General features: G+C 41.8%; 1 protein-coding gene across 1 annotated transcript in view; it reads right to left on the bottom strand.

Moving 5' to 3' along the window:
• Positions 1 to 16,008, bottom strand: part of LOC115462208 (probable ATP-dependent RNA helicase DDX60) — a 348,344-nt gene that overhangs the window by 133,825 nt on the left and 198,511 nt on the right. Inside the window, exon 26 of the mRNA XM_030192222.1 lies at positions 1,053 to 1,180. Within this exon, the coding sequence (XP_030048082.1) occupies positions 1,053 to 1,180 (128 nt within the window). The remainder of the gene's footprint in view (positions 1 to 1,052; positions 1,181 to 16,008) is intronic.

The raw sequence follows: 16,008 nt of genomic DNA, 5'->3' as shown, positions 1-16,008 counted from the left end.
ATTACTTCCTACTTTACCAGGGTGATGCTCTCCATTTAGGAGACCTCCCTCCTCCAGTGCAGTACGGGAACTGCCAGACTGGAGGTAGGACTTCTCTACAACTTCTGTGTAGGCCTCCTCTAGGACCTCTCTGTCTCCTTCAGTTCCTCCAAGTCTGCTACTCTAGCCTCAAAAGAACAAACTCATTTTCTGAGAGCCAGGAACTCCTTGCATCGAGCACACATATATAACCTCTCACCAAATAGGAGATGATACATGTGACACGCAATGGAAAAGACTGGATAGCACCCCTCTCGCTGCTGGACTGCTGTCTGCATGTTAGTATTATTGTGCTGTTTAACTAAAACTTCTTAAGGTACTACAGCTATTAGATTAATATAAAGAGTCTTAAGATAATATGCTATATTGTATGATTTATTTAGTGTTTGCTTCTCAGAAAGTAATTAAATGTAATTAAAACTCTGTAATGAAAACTCCACTCATTATCCTAATTACTATAATTGACTCTAAATGAAGAATATAAATGAAGAGGTGTGCAAGGGGTGGGTGGGTATGAAGCCTGAAGTAGGCCCTGCTGTGCCTTTTAGAGGCTATCTGTTAATGCTGTAGGCTGTGGCAGAAAGTTAAAGATTTATATGGGGGAAAGGGTACGGAGACTAGCCCTAGAGTACATCTTTTAAACTCTCTACCTCTGAAACTGACATTAAGAGGTGTATTTTCAAAGCACTTACACTTACAAAGTTCCAAAGTAACTCCTCATCCTCTCCCCTGTATATCTCCCCAACTGTTTGCATTTCTCTATTTCCATTGCCAGTAAACGTTTATGCTTGCATAGGCACAGACACAGAGAGCAGGTTCATTAATTCTGTGTAGAACTTGTATTTTTCACATGCAGCTGGAAGTTAAGTAAAAATGTAGTAAATTCTATCCAATATGAAAGATTTGGAAGATACATTAGTGAGTACATGTCTGTGGCTCTCTTTAAACACCCTTATAGATTCACTTGAAATAATAATAATAAATCTCCACTAAAGTTATACCATAGTACTTACATAAACAACAATGCCGGCAATTTGTTCATCTCCTTCAATTTTTCAACAAAAACTGGAATTTTTTTCTGCATATCTACCTCATAACAGCCAGCATGATCAGGTTTAAGGTATTGCAGCAGCCGATCAGCCTACAAGAAGTATAAACCATAGTCAAATGTTTAGTATGGAATATTCAGTTTATATAAATCACAAGTTCTTTGCTAAAATAATTTGGGAACAACATAGTAAGTCAAAGTATGTTTCTCAAAACCAATTTTTAAATGCTCAGTGTACTAAAAAGTGTTGGGGTTTGCTGGAGGCAATATGAATTATATTATTGGTGCTGACACCCAATCCTTGTTACCTCTCATCTCTCCCCATGAAAAGTGACACTCACAATTTTGAATGGTGGAGATGGTGGGGGCTGGAGAAGTGAATGTTCTGCTCTCTTGTAATGTCTGGATCAGCGGTTTTGGAAGGACTAGGTAGAAGGGAAGTGAGAGTAGAACCACTCCAACTCATGATAGTCTTCCTGTCTAAGACAGAAGATGAAAAGTTTCTAGAAATAGGGTTTCTTTCTTGGTTGGACAGATAAGGGTGCTGTGGGTGAGACAATTTTCTTTTCTTTTTTTTTGGGGGGGGTGGGGAGGGATGAGGAGTTCCTTAGGCTCAACTGTCTTCTCAGGGTTAAGGAGATGCATGAACAATTCTAGGATAAAACTTGTTCTGATTATTTACATTTATGTATTGCTTCCCTTGACAGTGTTTACAGGAAACACCACCTCACCATCTCTCAAAAATTCTCCCATTTTACTATTAAAAATCATCTCAATGGGCCTTCCAAAATAAACTGCTCCCAGATCTCGTATTCACAATAGTAAACAGGGGGAAAACCCCCCAGCAGCTGCTGTACAAAATTGAACAGTCAGGAAAAGAACAAGTATAGCATTGTCACCGGATTTCAGATGATTGAGCCTTAGCAGATACTCAAAGTACAATCAGCTAGCCATGTGAATTAATGCCTCCTGATCCTCAATGTACTTTTCCAGGTCTTCAGGATCACTATAAGTTTTGGTAGGGTTATTGTGAGTTATTTTCTTCGGGGCTGGAACAAGGTAGCCATATCTAGCCTCTAATACTTTAAGGCAGAGCAGGAGCACTAGAAATTGCCATTGCTTCTTGGTAGTTGACTTGGTGAAGATTGCCATAGTAATTATACTTTGCCCTTGCCATAATATCTTCTGCACATTCTTCACCTTATCTAGAATAGTCATTACCTGTGGAAGCTGAAGGAATTTGAACACCAGTGGACATTGCTTTGGCTGACCAGGAATTTCCTTTGTTGGGACCTGATGGACTCTTTCTATTTCTAGTGTGTGTTCACATTGGAGTCCAAGTGTCCGAGGCAGCCACGTATCAAGAAACACCACTGGATCACTGCCTTGCCAGGCTGATAATTCTTAAATTATTTCATAGTAAGATACATAGTAGATGAAGGAAGATAAAGACCAGAATGGTCCATCCAGTCTGCCCAACAGTCACACTCATTATCAATTCATGATTAAACCAAGAATGAATATGGTATATAATACTTGATTCTGGTCTTTCTTTGCCATTTATGGGACATGGACTGTAGATGTCCGCCTGGCACTGTCCATATGGTCCAAATACTGGAGTTGCCATCAAAGCCTATCCAAATAAGTCTTGTCATATACGTGACACAAACCATAGAAATCTGCCCAGCACTGGCCTAGGTTCTTCACAGCTGTCTAAGCACCACTTGACACATTATATCATAAATTCTTAAGGCTCTTTATATTAATCTAATATCCCTAGTACCTTAAGAAGTTTTAATTAAACAACACAATAATGATTATTTCCCAGTTGGCAAGAAGTTATATGTGTGTGCTCGATGCAAAGAGCGCCTAGCTCTCAGAGAATGTCTGTTCTCTTGAGACTAGAATAGTAGACTTGGAGGAGCAGAGGGAGATAGAGTGAAACATAGAGAAGGCCTACAGGGAAGTTATAGAGAAGTCCCACCTCCAGCCTGGCAGCTCCTGTACTGCCTTGGAGGGGGGAGGTCTCCTAAAAGGAGAGTATCAAACAGGTGAAGTAGGAAGTAAATATGTAGCCAGGACCTGCTACAAGGGATGCAATATCGTCTCACACGGAGGATGTGTCTCCAGGAACTTCTGTCAAAGAGGGAAGGGTTAGGACTGCTGCTGTAGTTGGTGATTCTATCAATAGGCATGTAGATAGCTGGGCAAATGGTGGGCAAGAGGATTGCCTGGTCACTTGCCTGCCCGGTGCGAAGAAGGTGGACCTCACATGTCACCTAGGTAGTATTTTAGATGGTCCTGGGGAGGAGCCAGCTGTCTTGGTACATGTGGATACCAATGAGATAAGAAAATGTGGGAAAGAGGTTCTGGAAGCAAAATTTAGGGTTTTAGGTAGAAAGCTGAAATCCAGATTCTCCAGGGTAGCATTTTCAGAAATGCTCCCCATTCCACGTGCAGACAGGCAGGCAGAGCTCCGAAGTCTCAATGTGTGGTTAAGATAATGGTGTAGGGATGATGGATTTAGATTTGTTAGGGACTGGGCAGCATTCTGGGAAAGGGGGAGCCTGTTCAGAATGGATGGTCTCCACCTTAATCGGGATGGAACCAGGCTGCTGACCAGTGATCATAACATGATCAAATCTGAGCAGATATCTGAAGTGAAGTCACTAAGGAAATCTACTATAGGAGCATTTAGTTTTTGAAAGGGCGACTATGACAAAATCAGGAAAATGGTTAAAAAGAAGCTAAAAGGATCAGCTGCAAAGATTAGGACTTTAAATCAAGCATGGATATTGTTTAAAAATATCATCATGAAAGCCCAGACCAGATGTATTCCACATATTAACAAAGGTGGAAAGAACAGCAAATGAAAGGTGAAGTGAAAGAGGCTATTAGAGCCAAAAGAACATCCTTCAAAGAATAGAAAAAGTATCCAAATTAAGAAAAGAAGCAACTTAAGAACTGTTAAGCTAGATGCATAGCACTGATAAAGAAGGCTAAAAGAGAATATAAAGAAAAATGCCACAGAGACAAACTCAACTCATAGTAACACCCTTTTCAGGTACACAAGAAGCAGAAAGCTTGTGAGGAGTCCAAGGAACTGCTAGATCACGAAGGAGCAAAAGAGGCACTCAGGGAGGACAAGGCCATAGCGGAGAGATTGAATTAATTCTTTGCTTCGGTCTTGAAATTGGTGATCTGCTTTTAGTGATCTGTAACCTGCAATAAAATTGTCTGTAGTACCTGAAAATTGAGGGTGGTCAATGTAATGCTGATTTTTCAAAAGGGTTCCAGGGGTGATCTGGGAAATTACAAACCAGTAAGCCTTACTTCAGTGATGGCCAAAATAGTGGAAACTATTAAAAAGAATAAAATTGGGGTCACGTGACGCTATGGTGAAGAGAGGTCGCAGGTGAACTTCTCTCCGGAGCCTGCCTGATAATCCCCGTATCTGAAGGAGAATCGAACCCCTCTAACCTGCAAGATTCGCAAGAAAAAGACCCAGGGTAACAATCTGGCCAAGCAGAACGAGAGAAAAATTAGACATGGCGACGAAATCAGCCCAAAAAGAAAGGCAGCGGGGAAAGGCGGCCGAGGACAAAATGGCGACGGCCTTCCCCGAGACAAACCCATCGGTATCTTCGGCGTGGGTGGCTGAGATCACCTCCGAATTAACGGGGGTGATGGAAGACCTATTAGACCGTCGGCTGATCCCACTTGACCAAAAGTTGGATACTAAGCTGGAAAAGCTGAACACGAAAATAGAGGATTTGACCAAGGAATGCATAGCGTTCCAAACTACAGTCAGTGAAGTGGAAAACAGACTGACAGGAGTGGAAGACTCTCAAAAAACTTTGCAGAAAACAATATCGGACCTGGAATTTAAAATTGAAGACCTGGAAAATCGCTCCAGGCGGAATAACATCCGCTTGGTTGGCTTACCTGAAGCGCTCGGGGGAAGACAATTGGAGAGGGTCCTAGAACAATGGCTGACCAAAAGTATTGAATTTCCAGCAGAGCTTGGACCCTTAAGAATTGAACGCGCGCACCGGCTAGGAGTTCGCCAGATGAACGCTGTTAAGCCATGAGTAATCATCTGCAGAGTTCTCAACTTTATGCACAAGCAATATATAATACAGGCAGCAAGATCGAATAATTCTCTGACTTATGACAAAGCAAAAATACTCTGCTTTCAAGACTACTCAGCAGGAATTGCAGCCAAGAGAAAGGCGTTTTCTCCCATATGCTCAAAATTATTTGATCTGAAGATTCGTTTTAGCCTACAATATCCGGCTACTTTGAAAATAACACAAGGGCAAATTGCGTTCATTTACATCCGAAAGGGAGGCAAAAGACTTTGTGGCGCAGCTAGAACACTCTGATAATGCTGTTTTTGAGGACACAGAACCTGCGTGAGCCCAAAAAGAACTACAGCTATGAGGCTTTGCAAAATCTAGCTCTGGATGAGATTTTTTCTACATCAACAAACTTAAAGCAGGAGAACTCTTAAGGGGAAGACAACAGTGAGAGACTCTGGAACAGATGGTGGTAGAACTGCTAATCATTTTTGTTGGTATTTAATTCTCTATGTTAATACTGTTATGATTGTTATGCTCAGAATATAGGGGGGAGTTCAAGAAGGGGACTATAATTAGAAGTTTAAAGGTTGGGAAATGCTAAAATGTAAAAAGCGAAATAAGAAGATTCTAGAAGAAATGAGAACTCACAACAATAAGGGGAGAAGGTGGGTTAGCGTTAAAAAGTGACGGCTTCATATAAGGAAGCATATGGTAAAGGGACACAGGGAGGAAGAGGGAGGGATCTGGGAGGGGGGGATGGGTTGGTGGGGAATTGGCAGCGGAGAGAGTTGTTGCTGAGGGTTAAATATACCAATGAAGAGGAAGGAAAGGCACGGTGTACCATAAAATACATTAACATCAGGCCAAGAGAACAGCTAATGTGTGATGAATTTAAGTATAAATTCATGAATTTAAGTATAAATTTTGTCAATTAAGGATAATGTGAACCTATACTATGCAAGATGATTAAAATAGTCACTTGGAATATAGGTGGTATACACTCCCCTATTAAAAGATCTAAAATCTTACAACATCTGCAAAGATTAAGGGTGGACATAGCAATACTGCAAGAAACTCATTTATCTGATGAAGAACATGCAAAGTTGGTTAAATGGTGGGTGGGAGATTGCATTGCTTCCCCAGCGGTGGGCAATAAGGGGGGTGTGGCCATCCTTATTAGGAAAGGGGTGGTAACCCAAATTCATAATCAGCATAAAGACATAACGGGTCGCTTTGTGTTTTGTAAGGTTACTATTGCCAGAAAACAAATATTAGGCAGTGTATACGCCCCAAATACATTGGACCTTAAATTTTACAAAAAAGTAACTACAACCATTGCTAACATGGAGGCCCTACCGGTGATAATGGGCGGGGACTTTAATATGCCATGGAATCCACAAATTGATAAATCCCACCCATCAGTGGCACAAGGGGAAAGGAACACTAGAGGTTTACCTGACATGTGCAATACACTAGACCTTTTAGATGTGTGGCGCACGTTACATCCAACAGAGAGAGAATATACTCACCAATCAAGGGCTCATCAAACCCATTCTAGAATTGATTACCTGTTAGTATCACGCAAGATTTTTACAAATATAAATGAAGTTGAAATAGGTCCCTGTGTGATTTCAGATCATGCCACAGTTTGGATGACTTGGCAATTGGGGGAAAATAATCCCCAAGGAGGGGGAAATTGGTCATTTCCTAGTTACCTTTATAAAAACGGGAAATTTAGAGAATATTTAATAGCTAAATGGGAGGAGTACAAACATTTTAACGAAGGTTCAGTACTAGAGGCGCCAACTTATTGGGAGGCAGCAAAGGCAGTCATCTGAGGGGAGATTATCAGTTATGTTAGCAATTACAAAAAACAACGCGATAGAGAATTATTGAGATTGGAAAAACAACTTTTACGTTTGAATACTCAATATGGACATAACCCGACTCCAAGGGTACATAGAGAAATAATCTCAGTCCAAACAGAGATAAATGCAATGCTGCATGAGAGGGCAGTAAAGTCCCAAAATTATTATCGTTTCCAACTTTACAAGCATGGGAATAAAAGTGGTAAATTCCTGGCTAAATTGATTGCACCACAATCTACATCAAGACATATAGGTGCTATTAAAGGCAAGGACGGAAAGCTATTAAACAAAGATAAAGAAATTAATAAAACATTTCAGGATTATTACCAACAGCTATATAGTGCAGGAGAGAGTCAGGGTTTACAGAATGATCTTTATTTGCAAAATATTGAAACCCCTTTGCTGAGGCAGACAGAACTACAACAATTGAACGAACCCATAAGTTGTGATGAAATTGTTTGGGCAATTGCCCAAAGTAAATTGGGGAAAGCGCCAGGGCCTGATGGATTAAAATCTGAATTTTATAAATTGATGGGAGACAACATAGTTTCCAAATTAGCTGAGGTATTTAATGAATGGGTGGTGAAGGGGAAATTACCGGAAAATCTTAATTTGGCTCAAATTATAGTGCTGCCAAAACCTAAGCGCGATGTGCAGCGAGTATCCTCTTACAGGCCTATTTCTCTACTGAACTGTGAGGTCAAACTACTAACAAAAATATTAGCTAGGAGATTAGGGACGGTACTACCAAGCTTGATACATGAAGCACAGGTGGGATTTGTGCAGGGTCGCTCTGTCACTAAGAACTTGCGAAGTATAATATTATCTTTAGAGCATCTTAAAGGGACCGCAGAAAATGCGTTACCTTGCTGCATCTCAATAATACCTCGGTGCCAAAGAAATTTAAGGGTAGTATACTACTGACTCCTTTACAAGAGGCATGGAAAGGCCTGGGGACAAAACTGGGGGGACAACCGAATATGTCAGAATTGCTGACCATAAGGGGGAACCCGATGTTTATACCAGGATTGGAAAACCAGGTTTTTCGGAGGTGGGCAAGGAGGGGGCTCACATGTCTGCAAACAATAATAGATTTAGAAGGGAAAATTAAGCCTTTAAGTCAAATACCTGCTGATGTTGAAAAATGGGAAGATGTATTTGGGTATGGCCAGATAAAACATTATGTACAAACACTCGATGCAAAAGGGTTTAAGTTTCAACTAGGGGAAAAAATTAAACAGTTTTATGATGGAATATCAGAGGAAGCCCCCACAATTTCGCAACTCCAAAAACAACTGTGGACTTTGGGGCCAGATAGAGATTGGTCACTGCTTCGCCGCAGGTGGGAAGCAGATACAAAAGTAGATTTAACTAGTTGGGACATAGCAGCCTACATTCGGAACATCCCTAAACTGATTAGTGGTGCAAATTATAGAGAATGTGCATTTAGAGTAACACACAGAGCATATTTCACACAACGCCAGTTCTATAGAGTGGGAGGGATTGACACACCAACCTGTATGAAATGCACACTGGAGGAAAATTAGTTCTATCACACATTTTGGGAATGCATAAAAATACAGTTTTTTTGGAAAAAGATAGTAGCATTTATGAACTCCATCACTTCGCGTACCATAGTAGGCACCTCGCTGCAGTTACTATTGGATTGCCCAGGGGCATTCCGTGGCCTTACGGCAGATGAAATATTGTTAAGTCGCAAGTTATGTTTGGTGGCAAAAAAGTGTATTTTGCAAAGCTGGACTTCGGATAAACCCCCAGAATACTGGCATTGGCGAAACCAGGTGCATCTTTTAATGACATGGGAAGCAAGAGATGCAAAAGGATCATGTTGTCGAAAAAAATGTTTCCTTAAAATTTGGGGGCCTATGTTGGATATACTATCGCAGAGAGGCCGGAGTCTTATACTCAATACGCTTTGATAATCCTATAGAATAATGGTACGCATACATGAACCCATAAGTACAACGTAACTATTAGTGAATATTAGGAGGGGAGAGGGGGGGGGAGGACAGGAAGGGGGGTAAGGAGGAGGGGGGAATGTGTAAGATGACTGTGATGTATATTTAGCAAACACCCCATAAATGTTTGGCTGTTAGTGAGCATGATTGGGAGGGTAGGTAAGGGGAAAGGGGGGAGAATCACAAAAATATTGATGATGGAATTTATTGATGTATGCAAGTTAATATGCCGTATTATTTACAATGCCCAATGTTAGATATACTGGCAATGTTAAAATGTTTATAATGTTGAATCATCAATAAAAACAGTTGAAACATAAAAAGAATAAAATTACTGAACACATAGACAAACATGGTTTAATTGGTAAATGTAACATCGGGGCATGCTAGGGAGGTAAAATTCCTTGACGAAATCAAAGACTGCTTTATGGAGCAGCTGGTACAGGAACCGATAAGAGAAGGAGACATTTTAAACCTGGTCCTTAGTGTAGCGCATCATCTGGTGCAGGAGGTAATGGTGATGGGGCCGCTTGATAACAGTGATCATAATATGATCATATTTGATATTAGCTTTGGAGTAAGTATACACAGGAAATTCAATACGTTAGCATTTAACATTCAAAAAGAAGTCTATGATAAAATGAGAAGAACAGTGAAAAACAAAAATTAGAGGAGGAGCAGCTGCGAGGGTCAAAAATGTACATCAAGCATGGATGCTGTTCAAAAGTACAATCCTGGAAGCCCAGGCCAAATATATTCTGTGTATTAAAAAAGGAGTGAGGAAGACCAAATGACAGCTGACATGGTTAAAATGTGAGGTGAAGGAAGTTATTAGAGCTAAAAGAAAATCCTTCAGAAAATGGAAGAAGGAACCAACTGAAAATAATAAGAAACAGCATAAGGAATGTCAAGTAAAATGCAAAGCGCTGATAAGGAAGGCTATGAGGGACTTCGAAAAAAAGATTGCGTTGGAGGCAAAAACACACAGTAAAAATGTTTTTAGGTATATTAAAAGCAGGAAGCCTGCAAAAGAATTGGTTGGACTGCTAGATGACCGAGGAGTAAAAGGGGTGATCAGGGAAGACAAAATCATAGTGGAAAGATTAAATGAATTCTTTGCTTCGATCTTCAACAAGGAAGATTTGGGAGCGATATCGGTGCCAGAAATGGTATTAAAATCTGAGTCAGAGAAACTGAATGAAATCTCTATAAACCTGGAAGATGTAATGGGGCAATTTGACAAATTGAAGAGTAGCAAATCTCCTGGACCAGATGGTATTCATCCTAGAGTACTGATAGAATTGAAAAATGAACTGGCGGAACTATTGTTAGTAATATGTAATTTATCTTTAAAATCTAATGTGGTACCAGAAGATTGGAGGGTGGCCAATGTTATGCTGATATTTAAAAAAGGTTCCAGAGGGGATCCAGGAAATTATAGACCAGTGAGCCTGACGTCAGTGCCAGGGACAATGGTAGAGACTATTATAAAGAACAAAATTACAGAGCATATTCAAAACCATGGATTAACGAGACAAGGCCAACATGGATTTAGTGAAGGGAAATCTTGCCACACCAATCTATTACACTTCTTTGAAGGGGTGAACAAACATGTGGATAAAGACGAGCCAGTTGATATTGTGTATCTGGATTTTCAAAAGATGTTTGACAAAGTACCTCATGAAAGACAAGAAGAAACTGGAGAGTCATGGGATAGGAGGTAGTGTCCTATTATGGATTAAAAACTGGTTAAAGGATAGAAAACAGAGAGTAGGGTTAATTAGTATTCTCAATGCAGAAGGGCAGATAGTGGGGTTCCCCAGGGGTCTTTTAACATATTTATAAATGATCTAGAGATGACAGTAACTATTATTATTAACATTTGTACAGCGCTACCAGACGCACGCAGTGCTGAACACCTGACACAAAGAGATAGTCCCTGCTCAAAAGAGCTTACAATCTAAATAATACAGACAGACAAGACAGTTACGGGTGAGGGAAGTACTGGGTGAGAAGGGAGGAAGGGACAAGGGGAGGGCAACTGAGTTGTGGCTAGGAGCTAAAAGCAGCAGTGAAAAGGTGGGTTTTCAGCATACATTTGAAAACAGGTAGAGATGGAGCTAGACGTATAGGTCCAGGAAGTCTATTCCAGGCATAAGGTGCCGCGAGAGAAAAGGAACGAAGCCTGGAGTTAGCAGTGGAGGAGAAGGGGGACAAGAGAGATTTGTCCAGTGAGCGGAGTTCACGGGGAGGAATGTAGGGAGAGATGAGAGGTAATGGGGGGCTGCAGAGTGGATGCATTTAAAGGTCAGTAAGAGAAGTTTAAACTGTATGCGGAAGTGGACAGGGAGCCAGAGAAGTGACTTGAGAGGTAATTAAATTTGCTGATGACACAAAGTTATTCACAGTTGTTAAATCGCGAGACGATTGTGAAAAATTACAAGAGGCCCTTATGAGACTGGGAGACTGGGCGTCTAAATGACAGATAACGTTTAATGTGAGTAAGTGCAAAGTGATGCATGTGGGAAGGAGGAACCTGAACTATAGCGACGTAATGCAAGGTTCCACATTAGGAGTCACTGACCAAGAAAGGGATCTTGGCGTCATTATTGATGATACGTTGAAAACCTCTGCTCAGTGTGCTGCGGCGGCAAAGAAAATAAATAGAATGTTAGGTATTATTAGGAAAGGAATGGAAAACAAATGTGAGGATGTTGTAATGCCTTTGTATTGGTCCATGGTGCGACTGCACCTTGAATATTGTGTTTAATTCTGGTTGCCAAATCTCAAAAAAGATAAAGTAGAATTACAAAAGGTACAAAGAAGGGCAATAAAAATGATAAAGGGGATGGGACTGAAGCATCTAGGGCTCTTCAGTGTCACGAATGTGACTGTATTCCATGCCTACACTCACCTCGCCTCCGGGTGACCAGGCCCTATGGCTGCTGTGGACTGTCTTCTTCCTGTTTCCCAGACATGTTCCAAATTCATTCCGGTCCTGATGTTCCAGCACTCCAGACTTGCCCTGGCCTTTCTGCTGCCAAGCCTCACCTGTGACCTCATCTGTAATTGCCTTTATTAAGCACCTGCGAACTTTCAGACTTGCCTTTGCAACAGAGGTCTTCAGATTAAGCTCCTTGGAGCAGGGACTGTCCTTTATGTCAATTTATGTTAATCTGTACAGCGCTGCATAAACCTAGTAGCGCTCTAGAAATGTTAAGTAGTAGTAGTAGATGAGCTTTCGTCTGTGAGTGCTTGTTGCAGTTCCAACCCTGCTAGTTCTTGTCTTGTTTGTTTCTAGCTTCAGTTCCCCTCCTGCTTGTATCTGCCCTGTTTGTCTCTAGCTTCAGTTCCCCTCCTGTTTGTATCTGTTGTTTATCTGTGTGGGTCAGCTTTGTATCCTGCTTGTGTCTGCCCTGTTTGTCTTCAGCTCCAGTCCCCTTCCTGCTTGTCTCTGCCCTGTTTTGCTTTCAGCTTCTGTTCCTGCCAAGCTTGTTTCAGTATCCTGAATCCTGCTTGAGTATCCTGAATCCTGTTCCTGCCAAGCTTGTTTGAAAATCATGAATCCTGCTTGAGTATCCTGAATCCTGTTCCTGCCAAGCCAAGTCCGTTCCAGCATCCAGCTCCAGCCAAGCCAAATCCGTTCCAGCATCCAGCTCCAGCCAAGCCAAGTCCGTTCCAGCATCTGGTTCCAGTCAAGTCAAGCCAAGTCCATTCCATCATCTGGTTCCAGCTGAGCCAAGCCAAGTCCGTTCCAGCATCCGGCTCCAGCCAAGCCAAGTCCATTCCAGCATCTGGTTCCAGCCAAACCTACCAAGTCCGTTCCTGCATTCTGTCCAGCCAAGCCTGTTTGAGAGTCCTGAATCTTGTACCAGTCTCTCTGTGTTTAGTCTCGCTTCCTGTTGGGTGGTTCACCTGCTGCTGCCGGTCCCTGGCAGCGGCCCAAGGGCTCACTACTCCGGATCATTCCTCACAGTTGTGACATTCAGCTTGGAGAAAAGATGGCTGAGGGGAAATATGATACATGTCTATAAAATAATGAGTGGAGTGGAACGGGTAGATGTGAATCGTTTGTTTACACTTTCCAAAAATACTAGGACTAGGGGGCATGTGATGAAGCTACAAAGTAGTAAATTTAATACAAATCAGAGAAAATGTTTCTTCACTCAACGTGTAATTAAACTCTGGAATTCATTGCCAGAGAATGTGGTAAAGGTGGTTAGCTTAACGGGGTTTGAAAAAGGTCTAGACGGCATCCTAGAGGAAAAGACCATAGACCATTATTAAATTGACTTGGGGAAAATCTACTGCTTATTTCTGGGATAAGCAACATAAAATGTATTGAACTTTTTCAGGATCTTGCTAGGTATTTGTGACCTGGATTGGCCACTGTTGAAAACAGGATGCTGGGCTTGATGGACCTTGGTCTGTCCCAGCGTGGCAATACTTATGTACTTATGGGTTTAGCCAAGGGATGTCTTGCCTCACCAATTTGCTTCATTTCTTTGAAGGCATGAATAAACATGTGGATAAACATGAGCCGGTTGATGTAGTGTATCTAGATCTTCAGAAAGCTGTTGACAAAGTTCTTCAAGAGAGATTCGTGAGAAAATTAAAGAGTCATGGGATAGGAGGCAAGGTCCTTCTGTGGATTAGGAATTGGTTATTGGACAGAAAACTGAGGGTAGGATTAAATGCACATTTTTGTCAATTGAGGAAGGTGAATAAATGGACATTTTTCTCAATGGAGGAGGGTGAATAATGGAGTGCCACAGGGATCTGTACTGGGAGCAGTGCTATTTAACATATTTATGAACGATCTGGAAATTGGAATGACGAGTGAGGTGAGTAAATTTGCTTTTGACATAAAACAATTCAAAGTTGTCAAAATACATGTGCATTGTGAAAAACTGAAAGAAGGCCTTAGGAAACTGGAAGAATGGGCATGCAAATGGCAGATTAAATGTGGACAGATGCAAAGTGATGCACATTAGGAAGAATAATCCGAATCATAGTTACCTGATGCTAGGGTCTAACTTAGGAGTCAGCACTGAAGAAAAAGATCTAGCTAGGCGTCATTGTAGACAATACGCTAAAATCTTCTGCTTAGTGTGTGGTGGCGGCCAAAAAAGCAAACAGGATGCTAGGAATTATTAGGAAAGGGATGCAAAATAAGACCAAAAATATTATAATGCCTCTGTATCACTCCATGGTGCAATCTCACCTTGAGTATTGCATTCAATTCTGGTAGACATATCTAAAAAAAAAAAATAGCGGAATTAGAAAAGGTTCAAAGAAGAGTGACCAAAATGATAAAGGGGATGGAAGTCCTCGATATGAGGATAGATAAAGACATAAGGGCTCTTCAGTTTGGAAAAGAGATGGCTGAGGGTGGATATGACTGAGGTCTACAAAATCCTGAGAGGGGTAGAACAGGTAAAAGTGAATCGATTTTTCACTCATTCAAAAAGTACAAAGACCAGGGGACACTCTAGGGACAGCATGGAAATACTTTAAAAACAAACAGGAGGAACTATTTTTTCATTCAAAGAATAGTTAAGCTCTGGAACTCTTTGCCAGAGGATGTGGTAACAGCGGTTAGCGTATCTGGGTTTAAAAATGGTTTGGACAGGTTCCTGGAGGAAAAGTCCATAGTCTGCTCCTGAGATGGACATGGGGGAAGCCATTGCTTGGTAGGATGGAATGTTGCTACTAACTGGGTTTCTGCTAGGTACTTGTGACCTGGATTAGCCACTGTTGGAAGCAGGATACTGGGCTAGATGGACCACTGGTCTGACCCTGAATGGCTATTCTTTTTTCCCACTTTAAATTTTTATTATAATAATTTTGTAACAGTCAACTTTCAGAAAAAGCACATCCTGCTCATTCGCGCCCACACAGGGGCTAACAATTTCTAGACTAATATAGCACACTCAAGCTTATCAGCTAGTTGAACTCCTCTACATTATGTGTTATATAATTAGTCTCTTAAACAACTTCCACACCCCAAATAGACTGTGCACCAATAACATGCGCCACCCCCCCTCCCAACCCTCCAACCTCTTCCGGCCCCTGCATAACTTCAGAATGCCCCTTGGTTCTTTGAGGCACACTCTCTCACCTCTCCCCCCACTTAACCCTCCCCTTCCAAGCCCATCAACATCCTCTAATTTTCCATCAGCCTAAATGCGTAGTAATCTATGTTGGAATCGAGCCCACCCACCCTTATGTCACAGAACCCCCTCCCTACAATAAGCTGTAAGGTGCTCCATTTGTATTAACTGACCCAATTTGCATTTCCAACCATCCAATGTCTGGGGGTCTACCTTCTTTCAATGCTGTGCTATAAGGCACTTGGCTGCTGCCAACCCCCATCACAGCCATTTGCTCTCCTCCGAAGAATCCCGCTCGTTATGGAAACCCAAGAGGCCTACCACAGGACTACACACCAATGATGATTCAATCAATATTACTAACGCTTTCATAACGGCCTGGGATTTACACCTCTAGCATATGTCTGATGTACCAGAGTACATCCGCTTCAATCTCTCAGGTGTGTAATACCATCTGGATAAGCCTTTATATGCATTTTCCTGCACCAAAACACATACCGAAGCTTTCTGAACCTCCCCACAAATAACTTCCCACTCCTGATCAGAAAAACTGCAATTTTAATCTTCCTCCCAGGCCCCCTCACATCCCCTAAAAAATTGATATATCACTGATATTGGTCTGGGCACCCTCCTCAACAAAAGCCACAGATTTTCCAGACTTTCCGTCTCCTGAGGGTCCCCCCCCTCCAACCCAATGTCCTCACAAAATGTTGAATCTGTATATAGGAAACTATGTCCCCCCCCCCCCCCCCCGGGCAGACCATACATGGAGCACAGCGTATCAAAACTCTTCACCCTCCCCCCCTGCAGCACAGCACGGAAATTCAAGATACCCACTTGTTCCCACCGCGCAAATATGGCATTTTCTCTCCCTGCCCC

The sequence above is a fragment of the Microcaecilia unicolor genome, chromosome 2, assembly GCF_901765095.1.
Source record: "Microcaecilia unicolor chromosome 2, aMicUni1.1, whole genome shotgun sequence".
In the NCBI taxonomy this organism is placed as follows: domain Eukaryota; kingdom Metazoa; phylum Chordata; class Amphibia; order Gymnophiona; family Siphonopidae; genus Microcaecilia; species Microcaecilia unicolor.
Note: the sequence above shows the minus strand (reverse complement) of the source record. Positions and strands in the feature narration are given on the sequence as shown.